The sequence below is a fragment of the Empidonax traillii genome, unplaced genomic scaffold, assembly GCF_003031625.1.
Source record: "Empidonax traillii isolate 1590-97213 ecotype Southwest subspecies unplaced genomic scaffold, ASM303162v1 scaffold137:size1056949, whole genome shotgun sequence".
In the NCBI taxonomy this organism is placed as follows: domain Eukaryota; kingdom Metazoa; phylum Chordata; class Aves; order Passeriformes; family Tyrannidae; genus Empidonax; species Empidonax traillii.
In genome coordinates this window covers 463,272-485,097 of record NW_020955330.1, presented here as the reverse complement: position 1 = coordinate 485,097, position 21,826 = coordinate 463,272, and the positions used below count along the sequence as shown (strand labels likewise).

General features: G+C 35.1%; 1 protein-coding gene across 5 annotated transcripts in view; it reads right to left on the bottom strand.

Annotated features, from left to right (window-relative positions):
• Positions 1-21,826, bottom strand: part of MARCH1 (membrane associated ring-CH-type finger 1) — a 232,450-nt gene that overhangs the window by 78,605 nt on the left and 132,019 nt on the right. For 2 of the 5 annotated variants that reach the window (XM_027883936.1, XM_027883939.1), the window contains exon 3: positions 13,332-13,471. The exons of the other annotated variants lie outside the window; for them this stretch is intronic. In XM_027883936.1, the coding sequence (XP_027739737.1) occupies positions 13,332-13,433 (102 nt within the window). In that variant the 5' untranslated portion in view covers positions 13,434-13,471. The remainder of the gene's footprint in view (positions 1-13,331; positions 13,472-21,826) is intronic. 5 annotated transcript variants of the gene reach the window in all.

Sequence of the window (21,826 nt, the reverse complement as noted above, 5' to 3'; positions counted from 1 at the left end):
CTTTCTAAAAAAACCTACTAATAACATCTGTACAAGGGATAGAAGACAATAACGTAAGTACAGCTACTTATGCTGCAAAAGTGGATTTTTTTAAATAATGCTGAGTATCTTTCACATCTGAACTCACCAAGAAAACTCACATAAAAAGATTTTTTTTTTTTTTTAAGAATGGACTATACTTTCAAGATGGTACTGGAGTTTGCATTTCTTGATTCAACCCTATGTATGGACATGGAATACAAGAAAGCTTTTTGTACACGTTATACAAAAAGCTTTTAGGTCACTTGCAGCATTAAAGCCAAATTTTACTGTTACGCCTCACAGAATTCTTTGTATTTTAATCACTTCTTTGGAGCCATGGGAAAAAAGTTTTCCAAAAACCACATTTCTATTAATCATGTTATATTGTCTATTCTCTGCGTCTATGTTGAGAAAGAAAATAGGATCAACATTCAAGATCAAGCAGGAAAAATTAAAGTTCCAGTGATTAAAGTACTGAAATCAAAAGCAAGATGACTATTTGTGAATCCTGTCAATGATGGTGCATGTAAAACTCTTTTTTTTTTTTGTTTCCTTACAACAAATCTTTAAAAATACCAGATTAATGATGGATGCCTCTGGGTTTTTTTACATTGTATATTAAACATGTTTGCATGCTAAAACGGTAGGCACCCACAGAATACTACAAACAATGCACTTAGCTGGAAGTGTCAACACAGTGAATGTTTAGCTAATCGATACTGCCTAATACATAAGCCAAGGGGAGTTGTGAATATGGTGTGATGAAGCATTTGGAAAAAAACAAAATTTCTTTTGGAGAACAAGTGAACTCATAGTTGTACAAGATACTTCTCAATGTGAAGTTGACATCTGTATTTACATAGAATTCATTTTTTTCCTATTTTTCCTCCATTATCTTCCTAATTTTTTTCACTCTCCTTCACAGAAGAACAACAAAAAAAGTTCATCCTAAATCACTCTCTCATTGTTCCAAAAAATTGCAGTGTAAGACCTTGACTTCAGCAACCACAGATAATTTGATGCTATCTAAATTAGATCTTGCACCTAAAATCACACTTTAATAAATCATCAATTCTGAGATGCATCACTTCAGATATTCTAAACATATACTTTCTATTCGTTCCTCTAAAAGTCAGCCCATTTTTATCGAAATCCCAAAACAATGACTTAAAAGCAAATTTTACATTTACACTTTTGGAAAACACCTCTTTTGACTACAGACCAGGATTTTCAGATAAGTACATTTAAAGTATTAGGAGATTTAAAATGATATGACTATCTTGAACTGGCTATCCACAAGATGAGATCCTCAGGATTTTATAATTGTTTTAAATAAAATGGCCCAAACTCACAACAGCAACAAAGCTGAAGGGAAATCATACTTAGTCTGTATAAAATACTCTTACTATCTCATACTACTGTAGTTCAACATGCACTATTGATATTTTGATAATTTAGTAATTATCTATGCAATTATAAAATAATTTAAATTGATTCGTAGAATTGCTCATTTTTCTGCATTTTGTTTTTATCAGCTGTTATTCACATCTCATGAGCAATAATATTTATAGATTACAAAGATTATACTAAGCAATTAGCATATGCTGAAATAATATTACCCAGAGAAAACAAACATCAAACATGACTGAATAAATGCTGATTGAATAAATGCAAGTTTCCATAACATAAAATTAATTCAATTATTTCAGCATCAGGAACTACTGTAGTCTAAATTAGTGTCACTTACCAAGAGGAGCATATGCCTAAATCTGAATAGGTAAAATTATATTTCTTCACTAAACATGAAGTCTGAGTCTACAGTTTTGATGCAGCACACTCCAGTTTATCAACAGAGCACCTTGGGAGCCCTCAGAAGCGTGTGTATTGCCACTGTGGTCCTCATCTACACTGAGTTTTTCATCTTGTTACTATAAATTTCACTGCACATGAATTTACTCTTCCTACCTTCAAACCTGCACTAGTCAGAGCCTGTACTTAATAGCTAATCTATGAAATACAAGGAGAAGCTACTTCAGGTTTGGAGATAAGTAGAAAATAAATGGAAAACAAGACCTCCTCTTTGAATTATCAATATATCTATGAAGTAAATTTTTGTTTACTTTTCTTTTTTTTCTGTCAGATCATGATTATACTGCACATCATAAAATTTTGTTTCTCCAAAACAGCAGAAAAGAGAAAATGTCACAGGGAAAAAAAAAATCTAAGATCTATTTACAACAGCTTATAAAAACCCAATATCTCAGTTATATAAATTGCAATCTATGTGGTTAAGAAGTAAATAGGGTCAATGCAGATTGAAAAAGATAAAAATATTGAAATACTAGACACAGAAATAGCAAACAGATGCTTTATCAAAAAAAATAGATCTTCACAAAGGATGAAATACAAACACTTCTATTTAAACAATGCTTAATCATTAGACAAATCATAGTCAACTGATCTGGTACAGAAGTTGTACCATTCATGCCATTGATTTTTTTGAAAAAATTAGCAGGGCAAGAAAATCTAGGGTGTATTTCCGTTAGAAATAGGAAAGAACCCTACATGGCTCAAAAAATCAGAGATGGAAAAAAAGGTAATCCAAATCTCATGGGCAAATGTTTCCATTCCACATTCCAAGGATCACAGATGTGGGATTCCTGTAACCCTAAACACAAAATCACACAGCAGCCTAGGGCATGTTATTGGCAAGAGTATGCTCTTTACCTTCACTCTAAATTTCCCCTTCTTAATCTCATTCTATTACTCCCATCTCACACTTTATAAAAGGTCAAGGAGGAGGGAATATAAGATTAACCCCAGATGTAATTAGCCTAACCAGGTCACATGCAGTTTTCTTTCTCAGTCAACAGAAGTCATGGTTAGTATCCATATACGGCTATCTTTGACCACATAGCCATTTTAATTAAATTGACAGAACTGGCATTTGCAAGACCGAGATCTGAACTAACACCTCTGAGATTGCAGCAGGGTACCTGGTTCAAGCTGTTATCTCCTGTGGAATAAACACTAAACTGCAACCTATCTGTTGATTCATTCTGAGAAAGAAATTAGGTCTTCTGCCATATTTTCCCCTCCTCCCTCATATTAATTATCTAGAGTTTTTTAATCCTTCCACTATCAACAAGGATAGGTCTAACACCTTTTTCTCCACAGGATTTAAGCACCTTACAATTTTAAGTGAGATTTCATCCTGAGTGTTCATTAGTTCACAGTAATGAGGCTGAAATAATATAGCAGAAATGGCTTTCACAAACTTACATATAAGTTACATAAAATGCAAGTGCTTTAACCTACATGATGATTCTTTTTCTGCTTCAGTTCACCACTCTAGCACTTTCTGTTGCTGTTCTTTGTTTAAAGTAGACACCACAATTCCAGTTGCAATGGCAAGTATTCAGTGACACTGCCAACTGGAAAACAGAGAGACAACATTAGATTTCAGAATCTTCCCACTGACTATTTTTGGAAGAATCCACTTATGAAGGTTATCTTTTATTTGAAAGTCTGATTTTTCCCCAGACCTTCTCCTACCCCAGTGCTCCATCAAAATCTCATAAAAAGGGAAACTCATACATGCTGCAGATTGCAAGAGGCCCTGCTTAACCTTTCACGCTACAGCACATCTCTATTAGATAAGAGAAAGAACAACAGAGAACTGCAATGACTACTCAAGCTGTCTCTGCCCAGGCTAGGTGCTCACAGGAAACCCCTGATATGTGCAGACTCATTATGCTGCAGGAAAATCAGCCCTCAGCTTGTTTGGAAGATGGAGTTGAATGTGGGCTGAAAAGGCTCCACAATACGTTGAGGTAGCATTGCCCTGGGAGAACAGCCAGCTGCAGAGGTGCGGTGCACTGTGCAGCCTCCTGCGACACAAAACCAATGCCAAAGCCTTTTTAGTGTTGGGGAGACTTTTAGTGAGGACAGAAAAGAAGAAAAATGCATTAGGAATGCATCTAGGGAGACATATAGCTCCCTGTAGCTTTAATGCTTTCTTCCTCTTCCAGCCCTGTCTGTAGCAAAACTTATGTACTAACACGAATGCATGAAATGGCCTAAGTGGGTGCACAAACAACCCTATTTTCCTCTAGAGTATGAATTTTAGAGTATATTTTGCAGTAATAATTATTTTGCAAATCACCTCACAGTGAGGATGAATCCTGTTGAAGAAACTGCACAAACTTATATGATTAGCACAATTTAAACTAGCAAGGTTGAAATATATATATACATATATACACTGCACAAACTTGCATGCACATACTTCACTCTGAGCATGCAAATGGTATTTGTATGTAGCCTATTCAAACAAATTATGCATACATATTTCTGCTTCCAGAACTGAGTTACACAAACTGTAGCAGTCAGCATAGTAAAGATCTTAAACTGGTTTTGGATCTTGTAATTCAAGTACTGGAACAGCAAAACACCATACAAAAATTAGGAATCCTCAGGAATGGGAATAAGTAAACTTGCAATTCAACTTAAACACTTAGTATTACCTTGAGACTTTAAATAAGATGAAGTTGCATTATTATCTTCTACCAATACCTTTTTTTTTCCCTTTTTTTTTTTTTTTTTTTTTTTTTTTTTTTTTTTTTTTTTTTTTTTTTTTTTTTTTTTTTTTTTTTTTTTTTTTTTTTTTTTTTTTTTTTTTTTTTTTTTTTTTTTTTTTTTTTTTTTTTTTTTTTTTTTTTTTTTTTTTTTTTTTTTTTTTTTTTTTTTTTTTTTTTTTTTTAACATGATGGGCTTTCATAGCTTTCCTTGCTTCTATTACTTCGGTAATAAATGAAAGAGCAGAGACATTTCTTTGATGCTTCCTGTCTTGGCTTCCCCACTACGGTGAAGGTGTTCAGTTAATGATGGAACTGAAGGCTTCACTGAGCTGGAATGAGAATAACCCATTTCACCTTATAAAAAACCTAGGTTAATTACTTGCCCCTGTCTGATTTTCTTATTTTCTAGAACTCACTTTCCAGACAGAAACTAAATGGTGATCTGTCAATCCCCTCTTTGTTTCAGTATCTATAACCCAGCATCATATAACCTAGAGTTTTACACACTTCAAACTAAATCTAAGATTTTATGAATGTATCAAAAATTGCTAGAAAAATAAATTCTTGAACTTTTAGTCAAAACTTATGCAAACAAGTCTAATGCATTCAGACACAGCTCTCCAAAACTAAAAAAAAAAAAAAAAAAAATTTAATTCTACACTGAAATGACACTTTTTCGTAAGTGAAACAGACTAATTAGACAGCTTCAACTATACAAAAAAGAAATAAATTATGAATAATTTATATGAAATAGATTTGAACCAGTCTTGTGAACACATGTTGCTATGAGAAACAAGATGCATGAAATATTCTGAGGAAAGAATAAAGGACTGAATACAACCTATTAAAACAGTTACAAAGATATTTAAAGAACATTTTATGCTGGTGTCTTCTTATAATAGTAATTTTATCTACAGAAAATAATTTCTTGCAAATTTCACTGATTGTAAATGCAGACAACTAACACCTAGAAAACATAAATATAATTTTAATTATAAAACTAAATAAAACATCACAATATAATATGATCAACAAAAACAATAACAACAACAATAATACTAGTAATTACAACAATAATAAAAACTTATTGTCTTATTGATGTCAGCATTCAGGTAAGCTTTATTTTTTTTCTCCAATATTTATTTTTGTGTGTACAAATGCAAAGTAATATTAAGTAATTTTCTGTGTGGTCTCCATTTTTGGTCAGAAAAGTGAAATGAAAAGTGAGAACTGTCATTTTAAGCCTGTGATGGGGGAAGCCTAACTGAAATCACTGCTCAAATAAATAAAAACTTGACCACCTCTGCCTTGCTCTTAAATAATTAAATGAGACTGATACGCACTGCGGAAGAAACTGAGCACTGGGGGACACTTACCCAAAAACTTTGGCCCTACATCTAACCTGCTCTAATTGTTTCTTTATGCACAGAAAAGAAACACAAATGAACTCTTAACAACTTTACATTCCTGGTGAGAACATAGAAGGTGATGGTAACAAGGTTACAACTACTAATTGGCTTTAAATATAAGGGAAATCAATAAGATTGGCCTGGGGTGGCATGGCTTCTGAGGCCACTGACAGCTTAGGTTGATCCTGTAAATTGGAAAGCAATAAATAGTTAAAACAATTGCCCTGCGGGGCAGCATGCAGCATTGTGCAGAAGGATGTGGAACATCTACCTTACAAGGAACAGTTTCCATAACTTTAACATAAACAGACGTCACGGGACATCATATAGTTCATTATACTGGGTGAATAATTCTGCACCTTTTGAAATTTCATTTCTCTGTATAATCTCTCCCACAGTTCTATTCACAGATATACATTGTTTGGCTACTATTAAAGTTACTACTAAATTTCTAATAGCAGTGTCTATAGAGAATTTTGTAGGAATAGTATTGTGGGTTTCCTAGCCGGTTCTGCAGCCTGATTAATAAAATCTACTTCATAGGTATACAAATAAGAAAATAATTCAGATGAAACCAACTCCATATTCTTAGATAATTACTCTTCTTACATCTAGTTTTTGAGTAGTAAATTACACGATTTTAAACATCCCCTTACTCCCTGTCAGATTAACAGTTCACTGTTAAGGGAAACTTAGACGGACCCTATTTCACAGAATTTTCATCGAGGCATTACATTACCTTGAGGTAAATCAGGCAGCCAAAGACTTCAAACTCAGATCAAGAGATCTTTCTTGTTCTGAAATTAAATTTGGGGGTTTATATAAAGATTTTAGATTTAAGGAATGATTTGGGTTGGGTTTATACAAAGATCGTAGATTTAAGGAATGATTTGGGTTGGGTGGGACCTTTAAAGATCATCTAGTAATACATCATTCCTACACTATTCAGGACTTTCACATAGTTAGCATAACTTACAGTTAGACACCAGCTTCTCAGTTTATCATCACTGGAGGAAAATCTGCACTGGTTTTGGCTGGAATAGAGTTAAATTTCATCATAGTAACAAGGACTATGGTTTGGATTTTTGCTGGAAACAGTGTTGATAACAGGGAAATTTCAGTTATTGCTAAGCAAGGCTTACATCAAGGCCTTTTCTGCTCCTCACCCCACCCCACCAGTGAGGACGCTGGGAGGGAACACAGCCAGGACAGCAGAACCCCACTGACCAAAGGGATAAATCCTACCCTATTGTGTCATGATCAGTATATAAAGCTGAAAGAAGAAGGAGGAAAAAGTAGAAATATTCAGAGTGGTGTTTGTCTTTTCAAGTAACCATTAGGCATGACGGAGCTTGGCTTTCCTGGAGATGGCTGAACACCTGCCTGATCATGGGAAGCAGTGAACAAATTCCTCATTTTCCTTGCAAGTGTGGTTTTTGCCTTGCCTATTAAACTATCTTTATCTTAACACATGATTTTTCTCACTTTTCCACTCTGATTCTCTTCCCCATCCCATCCTATGTCAAACAGATAGTTTACAAACATATTTTACTTTCTCTTGGAGAAGTAGATGGTACCATTTACTTGCACATAAAAAAATCTTTCCTTAGAGCTAATTTAGGTGCTTGATCATTTGCCATGATTTCTAAATCTCATTTGCATATACAAACACAAATTATCTAGTTACTCACCTGACTATACTTCCACATATATTCACCCATAATTCTAGTGGGGAATACAACAGGGAAAAATGGTATGTGCTAATAACTACAATTTAGCACTAAGTATGTGCTCATGTGCCATCAGCTTCATGTGTACTGAATCAAGGACCAGCCCATGCCCTATGCAGATGAGGCTGTACATAACATGTAAGAACACAGATTAAAATAATGCTCAATTTCCGAATTAGGACCCAGAGAAACACTCAACACTGTGCAAAGACAGGCAGACACAGAACTGCTTCAAGTTAAATTGCTTAATCAATGTTAATACATTTTTATGTATTCCTATCAAAATCATTTGAACTAACCATATATACATATCCTTACAGAATCACACTATAAATGGATACTGTCAGCACAGAGACAAGTAATTCATGAAGAAATAATTTTTAATTGCGTACTTTCAATTATATCCATTTTCCTTTCTGAAGACAAAAACTTGCAAATACTATTGCATAAAATTATGGGCTTTCAAGATCTAGATTCTTTTCATGTAAAGAAAAAAACCATTACTATTCTTCCCCCAACTCTGCAAAATATCAGAGAAAGGGAAAGATCAAAAAGATATGAATTTGCATATAAGAATAGAAAAAATGTAGACATTAATCTGAAATTTTTAGATTTCTCTGAATGAGTATCTTCTTCAGAAGACACAGGTATAAATGTACAGAGCCTACACGAAATATATGATAAGACATATGATAAAATAATGAAAAAGTAAGAATTACCAGGAAAAATAATGAGTTTCTTAAAAAAGAAAGTTAACTAAGAAAAGGCCTTTTTGCTGAATAAATACAAAAAATGGTGAATGGAGAAGACTACAGGAGCAATAATAATTTGAATTGATACAGTCGTCTTATATTGATCAAAACTTAATATAGTTTAGAGGTTTGGTCTCAAAGCTCAAGTAGCAGCTACAAAAAAGTATCAATAAAATGATTTTAAATCTATGCAGTATGATGAATGTGTTACTGCGCAGGAAATTATTAGTGTCACAGTTGTTATGAACAGAAAGCTTGATCTAGATACTATGCACAACTGGCCACTCCTGTTCAAACTGGAGCAGGAGTAGACAAGACCTTTTAAGATCCTTGTGGGAAAATGGAAACTATTCTGAAAGGGAAAAGTAAATTTGAAAAGTTATATTAAGATCTCTCAAAACAAGTCTTACAATGAATATTATGATGAACCTTCAACGTTTAGAAGAATGTATACAGGAACAAACTGATAATAAACTTGACTTCTCTGATAGCTAGAAATCATCGCTTTTTCAAGCTAAGTTAATTCCAGATTTATGTCACACTACACCAAGTTAATGGACTGTATGGAATTGTTTAAAGTATTAAAAAAGGCTTACACGCTATGAATCTAAAATTAACAATACAAATGCCCAAATCCATTAAATTGTAATATTAAACAATATTTTTTGAGAACTTATGCCTCATGTTATGACAGAATGACTCAAGGTTTTTAAGGTATACTCAGAACTAAGAAGCTAGAGTTCCACCTAAAACTGAACAAAAAGGCTTTACTCTTAAAATAAAGTGATAAAGTACTTATATAATAGTATAATTAAGTTGAAAATAATAATGAAAAATGTTGCCAATTGGATGAAGATAGAACATCTTAACATCAAATAAAAGAAATGGTGTAACTGATGTGATCAAACTCTTCACATATTTCAGTAAGCCACAAGCTTCCTTCTTTCTTCCACTAAGAGTGAAAAATATTTTTTTTCCATAAACTGGACTGGGAAGCCTGCCACGTGAGGAAAGGCTGAAAGAACTGGGTTTGTTCAGCCTTGGGAAAGGCAAGCTTAAGGGAGACCTTATCATTATGCTCCAGTATTTCAAGGGTGACTATAAAGAGGATGAAGACTCCCTTTTTACAAGGAGTCAAAAGGCAAGTTACAAGTTACTCTTGGGGCCACACAAGTTACTCTCGGGGCCACACAGATTAGATACAAGTGGAAAATGTTTTGTAATGAGAACAACAAGCCTTTGAAACAATCTCTGGACACTTTCAAGATTTGTCTGGCAGGGTGCTGGGCCATCTTATCTAGACGGTGATTATGCTAAGAAAGGACCAGATGATCCTTAAGATTCCTTCTAACCTATTCTATGATTTTATGAAAAATTAATGAGACCTCCTTGTAACTTTCTTTGCCTTTACCTTTGAAAAAGTGGGATTGTGAAATACCCAGTTTGGAGATTATTTTTAAATGGAAAGTCTTTTAAAAAGCCTTAGCTGAATCAGATCCACAGAGGAGCTGTGAGAAATGAAAGGTTAATTCAGAAAGAAGGGACTTGAACAGCTCCTCAGAAGTGGATTTGTACCCTTAGAACAAATAATTTGTTATATTTTTTACTTTCTGCTGTTTCATTATATTTCCTTTTCCAGTGCTAAAGTCTGTATCTTCACTCAAAACCTAATAGAAAATTTTTCAATATTGAAAGGCAAAGACTACTAATCAAAACCAAAATTGATTTGAAACAAGATTTCAGATTAAAAATATTCACAAGTAAAATAAGGAATTTCAGGCAACAGCCTGCAAGTTGGAAAGACATTGCCAGTAAAAGCTTATACTGAATATCATTTACTTCAGAAGTGAGGGAAAGAAAAAGTAATGGTTAAGGGAGTAGGAAGCAAAGAAAATGAAAAGGAAAGCTTGGCAAGCTTCAAGAGATATTACTGTTTTATTTCCTGTTGAGAAGATTATTATTCTATAACCAATCATGACATTAAAGGACACACAGTATCATTCTCAGCTGTTTATATCCCTGGCTTTCTTACACACTTCATCAACTAAGCAGCATTCTCTACAGCTTCACGCAAACTTACTTTTGAACAAGTTTTAGTATGAAGATGGTTAAAAGATACTAACCTTATGGATTCAACAATTCTGAACTATATTGCCAGTTCATCATTTCTAAATCCCATCTGATACATTGAAATGCTTATCTCGGGAATATGAAACCAAATTAAATGGTGACTACCAGTCAAGCAGAAATCAAAATATGCAAATTTCTACATATCTCAATTCCTTAATGATACTTTATATTACTAGTAATACCTAAATAGTAAAAGTAATTAAATGTGAAACTAAAATTGTAATAGTAATTAAATGTGAGTATAATGTACATGAAATTTCCTTTTTCATAGAATTATTGCTTTTTAATACCACAGGATCACAGAATATGCCGAGTTGGAAGAGATCCACAAGGATCATCAAGTCCAACTCTTAACCATGCACAGGACCATCCATAAGAGTCACACCATGGGCCTGAGAGCATTGCCCAAGCACTTCTTGAAGTCTGTCAGGCTTGGTGCTGTGACCACTTCTCTGGGGAGCCTGTTCCAGTGCCCAACCACCCTCTGTGTGAAGAACCTCTTTCTAATACGCAACCTGAACCTCCACTGACATAACTTAAAGGTCATTTCCTTGGGTCCTTGCACTGATCACCACAGAGAAGAGATCAGTGTCTGCCTTCTTCTTCACCTCAGGAAGAGGGCTCCTCATACAGCTTCCCCTCAAGGTCCTTCACTATATTTGCTGCCCTTCTTTGGACACTCTCTAATAGCTGAATATCTTTCTTATATTGTGATGCCCAAAACTGCACACAATATTCAAGGTGAGGCCACATCAGGGCAGAGCAGAGCGGGACAATCCCCTCCCTCGACTCACTGGTGATGCTTTGCCTGATGCCCCCCCAGGTACAGTTGGCCCTCCTGGCTGCCAGGGCACTGCTGACTCATATTCAACTTGTCATCGACCAGGACCCACAGGTCCCTTCCTGTAGCACTGCTCTCTAACACCTCGTTTTCCAGTCTTTAGGTACATCCAGAGTTGCCCTATCCCAAGTGCAGAATTTAGCACTTCCTCTTGTTGAAGTTCATATGGTTGGTGATTTTCCAGTCTTCTAATTTGTTGAGGTTTCTCTGCAGGGCCTCCCTGCCTTCAAGGGAGTCAACAGCTTCCAGTTTTTTGTCATCTGCAAACTATCCCTTCCAGTCTTGTGTCATTTATGAAGATGTTGAAGAGCAGTAGCCCCCAAACTGGAGTGCTGTGGAACCCTACTAGTGACAGGTCACCACTCTGATGTTCCCCCATTCACTATTTACCCTCTGTGCTTGACCCATGAGCCAACTGCTCACCCACCACATGATGTGTTTATCCAGCTGTGTGCTGGACAGTTTGTCCAGAAGGATCCTGTAAGAAACAGAATTGAAAGTTTTACTGAAATCCAAAAAGATTACATCAATTGGCTTCCCTTGATCAGCTGTGTGGGTTACCTTGTCATAAAAGGGAACCAGGTTGGAGCAGCAGGACTTTTCCCTCATGAAGGCCATGTTGGCTGTGACCAATGGCTGTGTTGTCTTTCAGGTGAACCTTTATTTCTCTTAAAGTATTCTAGATGAAAGTGAGCTATACTAACAATCTAGGATCTATAGTAAACTATAAAATTTTCCACTTTTAATGCTGCTTTTTTGTGTTCTCTACTGTGGCAGAAACTTACATTCCATGTGATTCGCCACTGAACATAATAATTTTGCCACTTTAAGTAGGGGCTTTTTTTCACCAAAACTTCAACAACTTTCAAGCAGACCACTGCCTCTTTATTTAAAACTCTTTGGAATACCACATTTCATCAGTAGTTCGGAATAATTATTCACCTTTCAGCTTAGATGTCATCCTGGATGTGATTCAACAATTGTAGGGTAATACTTCCTGATCTCTCATGCTTCTTAGGATAAAACAATATAGTGCTTATTTTACGCTTATTAATCAAATTAGAGTAGGCATATTTAACTGAATATGTTTTAAATAATCAGTCTTGCTGTAGTACGAAAAAGTCAGTTGAATTAAAACAAGTAGACAAGTAGACAATTTTTTCTATTAGATGCAGGGCAGTTTGAAGCCTTTAGATACAAGTGTCAGTTCTTACCTCGGGAGGTCTACTGATGCAAGTGACTTTATTTCAGTGAGCAAAAACTGCAGGGTTAAAATTCTTATCAGTGAGTAACTTCATTGAATTTCATATGATTCATGTTAACTCCACTATGTAAAATGTTGACTTTACATTGTCTGAACATCTGCTATCACTAGCTTTGCATGCTATCTCAACCATCTCTTGCAACATCATGTTTAGGATATGAAAACAATTTTAAAATCCAGCTGTCTAACACAAGTTTAGACATGCTGTACTTTGTTCCTGTTACAGGCAGGAACAAAGAGCAAATGAGGTACCTTTAGATATTGTCCATCTGTATTCATCAGGGACCAAAAGCCATTGCATTGATAAAAATCACAAAGAATGTAAGTAATCCATATTAGGCCATCTCCTGCTTAAAGACTTTACCATTCACAAAACATCAATATTGATTTATAGACAGCATGCAAGTCAGAATGGACCATGCATAACAAAAAAGGTGGAAAAAAAAGCAAATAGAAAGAGTAAATACCTACAATATCAAAGGGTTTCACACACTGAGGCAATGCAAGCAATGGTAAACTGTACAATTTTTTAAATAAATTAAATGTAACACCTCTGAAGTTCATCTGAGCATGCTACCATCATGAAATGCAGCTTTTCACTCACCAAAGAAGAGTTATGTGAAGCATCACCTGAGACCTCGGGTGTTCTTGTGCTGTTTGGAAGTCTGTGAGGATTACGAGCTATCGCTTGGCACCAGCCCAACATTTTCTCCTTCCACTTATCCCTTCTCAATTTCTGAAATTCTGAAAATAATTTAGATTCCCTGAAACATTGACACTTTGAAACCATTATGTGCATGTCTCTGGATGCATGCCTTTAAAAACAGCTTTTTAAGTTACATCTGAACAAGCTAATAAACATATTTTTAAAATAACATGTTTATTTAAAATATTCTGAAGACTGACACCGTGCAGGTTAGAAAAGAGCTATGCACTTGCAGCACACTTTATATGCATTAATACCATTTCAGTGTCAGCAAATACAGTGCCTTCTTTCCCTGTTAAATCTTTCTCAAGTTGTCATTTTAATTTAAAAAGTGTTATTTTAAAGGGATTTTATTACAAAATAACTAGGAGACTAGCACCATCCTGAAAAACATACAGCATTTGAATGCAAAACCCCACATTCCCTGAAATAACTAGAAATAGCCCTAAAGCATATTTGATGCATATTAAATGCAAATCAACAATGTAAAAACATACACATGTGTGTACTTATGCCCAGACACACCAGAATACCTGGCTCATCTTGAAGTGTTACATTAGGGTGCATTGTAAATAGCAAAAAGTAATGTACACACAACAGCAATAAATGCTATGTGCCAACTGTAATTGCATGCAAACTTATTTTTAGTTTGTAACAATAAAAAAATACCTTTTAAATAGCATTAACACACTCAGGAAATGCAGCACTACTAAAGCGTGGATTTAAGTGTAAGAAACCTTCATAAACATGTTTAAAAGCTCACAGTCTATTTTTTCCCCACTTGAAATTGGTAATGGAGGTATTCAGTGCAAAACTTTGCTAATTAATTACAAAGAATAACTTTGGGCTATTTTATTCTCCACAACATCTGAAGCAATTTCTAATCTGGTTGTTTCTAATGCTTTTAATTTGAAACTTGTTACTCTGTACCATCATAAGACGTCATAAACAAAAAGATTACCTTACCAGATTGAGAGCCTAGTATTCCAAACAGGGTTAGCATTAGGTTGAATAAAACACATACAATAATGCTAAAGACCTTACATGGGACAGCAGCATCTATGTAATGTCACTGAATATTATGCATCTGTAAAGTGAGTTTATTTTTTCTGCAATGCATCTCCATACAGTACACAAGATATGCTTGTATTTACAGCAGACATTCATCTTCCCAGGTCCTTAGACTGACAAACTACAGCCCCTTCTTGAATAACTACAGCTCTACCATTTCCACACCTGACCATTAATACATAATTTTTGAAGTATGAAATGCTGCAAGCTGTGTTCTCCACAGAACTTCATGGAACTGTTAGCAATAAGTGGAAATTAGCCTTAGCTTTATTGCACTGGAGATGATTAGATGAGGAAGTCTACAGATGAACTCATATGACTTGAAGTCATTAGGTTATGAGTTTCTACACAGTTGATACAGGTATACATAATTTTAGCAATCTTTAGTAGATCCTCTGTAATGTCAGCTGACAAAAAGTCTGGACTCTCAAAACCTTTAAAAAACATGTTTGTTTAAAGCTCCACAGTCTGCTTAAGCCACAGATGTAATGGAGTGGATGCCCAAGACCAGTGTGTGCCATCTAACTCAAGCAACAGCCCTCCAAAGATTTGCAAGAAGACCATTCCAAAAAGTGACACAACCATCACCCCTCAGTAAGTGACCAGTCAATTATTTCTACACTGCCTGTTGCTCTGAAGACAAGGAATCATCCAATTATAGCTACAGTCCTATTCTGTTCCTCTTGGTGTGCAGAACCCTTTGGAACATCAGCAGTTCTTTTTTTGCCATGAGCAGTCAAAATGGTGCACTGGTCAGATCGTAACTGAAAGGAGGACTTTGCACTTGCTCATAGACCTGAAGAACCACCATCACAAATAAACTGCCTGAAAAAAATTTTAATTCATCCCCTATAGACTTGTTTAAAAATAAAATAATTACTCGTATTTTTTCAGGGGAGAAAACTTTTATTTATAATTTAACCAAGTAAAGGGACACATGCAATTATGTACTCAATCTTGCACAATATTAATGCTAAATAAAAAGGGGTTTAGTAAAGGCTGATGGGCTGAATGCAGTAGAGATCTCTAATAACTTCTGCCCTTTTTGTGCCACAGATAAACCATTGGCTTTTCTCAACCAGCCAGTCAATATTTTTTAAAAATTGGTATTAGAATATATATGATTGTGACAACAGCTGTAAAAGTCCTGTATAATTCAGTACTGTGGTGGTTCAGTGGTAGTTCTTTCAAGTTAGGGTGGAAAAATTATTTTCCACACACAAATGTGATAACTGCCTGTAAAATTATTTTTTTTCATCAGAAATGTTGAGTACCATCTGCCCCTCCAAACGGAGGAATAAGTTTGTGAGTCCAGCACTGAATTAAAATAGCTTTAAAGGCCATCAAGCCAGTAAAGCCTTATCTTTCTGACCAATACCTGTAGCAATCAGGTAAATTACCTAATATGATACCTAATAAAATACCTAAAGTTCTAGTCTCATTAAAAACAATGCAGAGACCAACAGAAAACAAGCACACATGCCCACAAATTACTCAGCTGACATGAGTCATTGATACCAACCAAGACTATAATGGTACCAGTTTTCTTGTATAGCTACTGGATATGCACAATCAAACACCTCTGCGTTAAGTGTATGTAAAATTCTGAATTCAAACATGTTGTCCTGTTTATTAGTGATGGTTTTCAGAAGTACTTCTAGGGCACTACTTGAAGAGTAAATCCAGTTATGCACAACTGAATGCCTTTCCCTATCTGCAAAGACAAAACAGAGTTGCCATTTAACTCAGCCATGGAGCTCCTTCAAAACATCATCATAGTATCAGCACTCCTTTCTAGAGCATTAGGTATTTTATTACAACCAAGTTTTCTAGAACCTGTTTCAATTGTATATTTAAGCCTGCAAACTGACAACTATGGCATCTTCTTAAATTATTACCTATATTATATAATCAATTTTTAGAGACTATAAGGCAGTTACTTTGATGTTGCTGTACCACAATTAACCACATCATTATTTCAAACTAAAGCCAGCCTTTGTTGTTTTGGTCTTTTCTGTTACACTGCTAATATGCATTTTAAGTTGTCCCTAGCCTTTCAAGACTTTGATTCTTTTTTGTCACAACTAACAATCTAAATTTCACTCATTACTTAAAAGAATTCAATAGTTGAAAATAAATCAATTTAAAATGACTGGTACAATTATTATTTCAGCTGACATTGCTTTGTCTCACCACTTCACAGCTACTATATCCAAAGCACAATAAGAAATCTTTAAAAGATTGCAAAAAAAATAGTCTTTTGGGTTTAGTAAAGATTTAAAAATTTTAGGTATGTTTGTCCTCATAGTCACACTTTTTAAATTTATTTTTCCCCACAAGAAAGAGTATCTCTTCTGTAAAGCAGAAAGCAATTTTAATTCACTCAAGACTCTTTAGAAAAACCCCAATAGCATTTTTAGACCCATGGTAAATTTTCAGCATTTTAATTCTACCATTTTGCATTTATGAGGACTTTCAGAAGAAAATGTTGAGAAATGTATATTCATGGCTACTGCTTTAATGTTTTAAAAAAAAAATCTTTATACATGTAGATACTCACAAATCTGTATTTGCCTATGCAGAGCTTAGTTCTACTTCTTTTTTAACTATTTTTATAAGCAACATCTATACCATCCTCAAATACAACTTTCTAAAAGCTTCTTGCTGTTAATTTCACAGCTACTCTTCTCGGAAATGCTTTTCTTATCCAAGGTTAAACACCTCCGTTGAAATGTCCTCCGACCTTCAAAAAGCAAGGCAAAAGTACGTGCTCCTGGCACGTTCCTGCTACAGGTGAGTGATGAAAGGGTACCTAACCCTTCCCTCAGGACCTCTCCATGTAAATTCCAGATGCATCAGACTCCCAAGTAAAAAGCAGAAAAGCCTTGAAACACGGAGTTGAGAAAAAGAACAAAGTACATGTTTTTGCTTTGTGAGTTTGCATATATTTAACTACACATGATTGCCAAGCAGCTTAAATCAAAGCTTCAATCAACAATAAAGACATGGCTGGTAAATGCACCTCATAAACCATACTCAGCCCTCGGCAGATGAAAACCCTTCAAGGAAGATATAGAAATAGCAGAAAATGTTAACATGCAAAAAATCCAAAATAAGCTAAACTATTAGCTAACTCATGAAGTTATGCATGCAGTTATACAAATGTACATAAGCTACAGTAAGTCTTTAAATAGACTTCGTTCTGCTTATGTAAAATTAAAAGCCTATTTCACAAAAAAAGCCTCTTCCCTCATTCTTATGTGGTTTATTTACAGAAGAAGAAGGCTATGTTTATGGTGTTAAGATAAAATTCACTTTGAAGCAGGCAGAGCTCACTATTGAAATAAAATAGGAAGACAAAGACCAAAACAGCTAATTTTTTATACCCTATAAAAGTTAGATGTCTGAAAGACATAATTCAACCATTAAACACCCCTGTATCAAAGGGTGGATAATTAATACTGAGTTGAAATTAGTTTTTAAGGGGAAAGAGAAAATCAGATTTCATTGAAACACCAGAAGTGCACACACCAAAGTGTGCTAAGAGCATGCTTGGTCCAACAGAAGTACCTCCCCTTTTTCAGAGCAGCACTTTTAACAGAAGTTCTTCTGTCAAATACAATAATCTGGGTAGTCATAAACCATGTTCCATTGACAACCCTAAACATAGAAAGCTCATGCTTGTGAGCGGTTCAGATGCTGCTCCTCTGATAGGTCAGTCATACAGAACCCACACCAGACTGTGGTCATTACTGCTGCAAATAAAGGCTTATCCTATTATTTAGATATTATTGCTCTTCGTAACACAGTCTGTAACAACTTCATTGCATGACACTGCTACTTTATCTTTGCTGGTCTTTTAATTTTTCTTACCTCATTTCAGACAGTTTTTAGAATCTCTTTTAGAGTGAGTAACAAAAGCTATTATTACTATTAGTCATTTGCCCTCATATTTCATTAGATAATTTTATAAAACATAATTGTTGAATTGGTTTCTGGCTGCACATAGCTCATGCTTATTTTTTAATAAACAGTGTTTGCAAGAAACGCACTCCTGATTAGGGTGACCTAATTGTGGCCTTCCAGTACCTGAAGAGAGCCTACAGGAAAGATGAAGCGGGACTTTTTTACCAGGACAGGGGGGGACAAAGGGAAAATTACTTTGAACTGAAGGAGAATAGGTTTAAATTAGCTATTAGGAAGAAACTCTCTACTGTCAGGGTGGTGAGGCACTGGAACAGGTTGCCCAGAGAAACTGTGGATGCCCATCCCTGGAGGTGTTCAGTGTTAGGCTGGACAGAGTGCTGACCAACCTGGTCTAGTGGAAGGTGTTTCTGCACATGGCAGGGGGTTTGGAACCGGATGATCTTTAAGGTCCCTTCCAACCCAAACCATTCAATGATTAGTGAGAACTACGGCCATATTCACCAATACAGACCTGTAGGTATCCTGTGACTGATGAATATTATTAAATAGTTGACTTGAATGCTAGTTGACATAAAATCCAGAGTCAACTCTGGAAACAGAGGTGCAGCTATTTTCTTGCTAACAACTACAGACCTGAAATTAGTTAGAAGGTGAAATTTCATCTTCTGTTGGAAGGTACTGGTTAGAACACTTATTAAAGTTAAGCTGTATGCATTATAATAAAGAAAATTCTGGTAAATATTTTGAAGAAGGCTTATGTTGTCATAAGGATTATCAGGGTATACCACCTAATAAGTTGATAAAAAATCCAAATGATGATTAATGAAAATTTGTGACAGATCTTCTGAAGCCAGAAAATTTTGTTTCCTTTTCAACAAAGATTAAATAAGCCCATTTAATAGTTGTTTACCACCAAACTAACTAAAATATACTGTTGCAATTAACTCTTTTACATAGCCCCCTCCTTCTGGTATAAATTGTGAAGATCATGACTTAAGACCTGACTTCTGCTAGTAGAAAACCATGACAGATGGCCTATTTAGGGTTTTTCAGGATAAACGGATTTAAGTTATATATAATTACTGGCCTACTGGCCTAATAGTGCAGTTACTGGTAACAGCTTAAATAACTAGTCCCTTACATAAGTAAAGACTATGTTAACCTAAAATCTAATCATTATGTGAATAAACATTTGAATTAGTATTACTTTGATAAATTTTGACCACAATGTACAGAAAACAAATGTGAAAGTAGGCCTTAGAAGTGAATGAATAGATACAAAACTATGACTCAAACAGCTAAAATAATGCTTCATTTAAATAGGGTTCTCATTATCTCACAATATAATGATGGTATAATTACTGGAAGCAATTATTTTTGTTGCTCTGGTTGCTGTCAAAAATAAATTAGGAAATACTTGGAGAAATTGAGTAGGGAAAATAAACATTGAAAGATTATGTACTCCTAGTTTTTGTGTTTGTAGTTAGTGAAATAAACAAAAAAGTTTTGCTGAATAGATAGTAAATCTGGAGAGGTGCAAAAAGATTGGGTGAATATCAGTATAGCTAATATTTCTAAACAGAAATTAGTGGGTTTCTTAAGAGTGTCTTCCAGTAGTCTCAAATTAAGTCTGAACATAATTTATTTTAATACCAGACCATAATTGTTTACTAATAATTTTCCACAGAGAAGATTGGGGTTTGCTTCATTGTGAGGTGAAAACAATGCACTACGTGCAGTTATAACCACAACTCACACAGCTGTCAGTGATCTAAGATTCACACAGATCATATGCCTATCACAATTCTAATGTCATTTTTCACAAACCATGTTTAAAAAATCAAAGATGTAGTATTTGTTGTGTTTGCTAATTAAAGCACAAAAATAGGCTCAATGCCAGTTTCTCTCTTCTATTTTAAAAATAACAACACTGAGCACAATATAGGTGTCCACCTCTTGCAAGTATTTCTAAAGAAGCTCAAAGGAAGATGACATTGACAAGGATACTGACAAAATATAATGTTATAACACTGAGATCATGACTGTACAGCAGAAAACAAACACAATGCTTGATGGCACAGCATTGCTCCCTGGCTCCCTTTACTGATTGCACAGAAAGATATGTAACTCTGCTGTGGCTGTGATGCAGCACCTGAGGCAGCTGAGTCTCATCCTATGCCATCTAGGCTTGATTTCTGCCTCCTCTGACTTTGCTGTCAGCCACACTGCTTTCTTCTAGGCTATACAGAACACCAGTGCTGAAACTGAGACAAGAGTAAGCCGAACAGCACAGCACAAAGGTGCAGCTGAGAGAGATACATGGTGTGGCATAGCTGTGTAACACCCTCTAGCGCAGTCCTGTACAAAGGTCCTGCTCCAAAAGCTGCTTAGCTGCTGTACTGAAGAGCAGCTCCATGGCTAAGCCATAAGCCTTGCCCTCACGAGAGCTATCGCACAGCGGTGTGAGACCTCCTTAGGCCGCCACACGACACCTCAGATAAGCTCAGTGCTAGTTCTGTAGTGTCATTTAATGATGTACCTTCATGTATTTAGTGTGCCCATGACCCGCAATACCTCAATACCACGTATTTTTCATTTATTTGCCCCACAGAGACAAGCCTGAGCTTTCCAAAGATAACTTATACCACTGATAACAACGCAATTGCAACGCATAGTCCAAAGGCCATCAAAAAAGACTGCAATTTTTCCTGTTTTCTGAAAATTTCTCCCTTTTCATTTATCAACTCTGGCTTCTTCTGCCTTCAGCACTAATCTATGTATTCTTTTTTGTTTCAATCACTAAATTATATAGCATTTCTCCAATATAAAAAAGTCTCTTGAGCTGGTGCATAGGCTATTCTGTTATTCTTTAGCTTCCCAGTTCCTTGAAGTTCAAATTTAATTCATTTAGACATTTATACATTTTGCTATGACCTCACTGAAGGGGCTTTACTACAGTCAGTTTAGATATTTTTATTTTTTTAAGGTTCTATTAAGGTTTGTAGTACTTTGATATTTTTAGCTCTCTATTATACCATTTATTTTCATATATATACACATCTCTAATCAAAGCATTTTTACATGAAGCTTTCTCATTTGAAGTAAACAAGAAAGCAACCTTCCATTCTAGCACTAGGTTATTATCTTCAGAAAAATATGTTTAAGAAGAAATATTTGTTGAAAAAGTTAATAAATAAGAATTTCACCAATAAAATTGTGGCAAGATGGTAGAACCAATGCACTTAATTTTAAGTAAGCACTCAGAAAAACACATCTAAAAAAATCATATAACTTAAACAAATAATTTTCACAACATTATCAGGGAACCTGTCTAAAATTTTGAAATAGATACCATGCTACAAGTCTCAACAAGGTAACTGGAGAAAGTTTCCCAA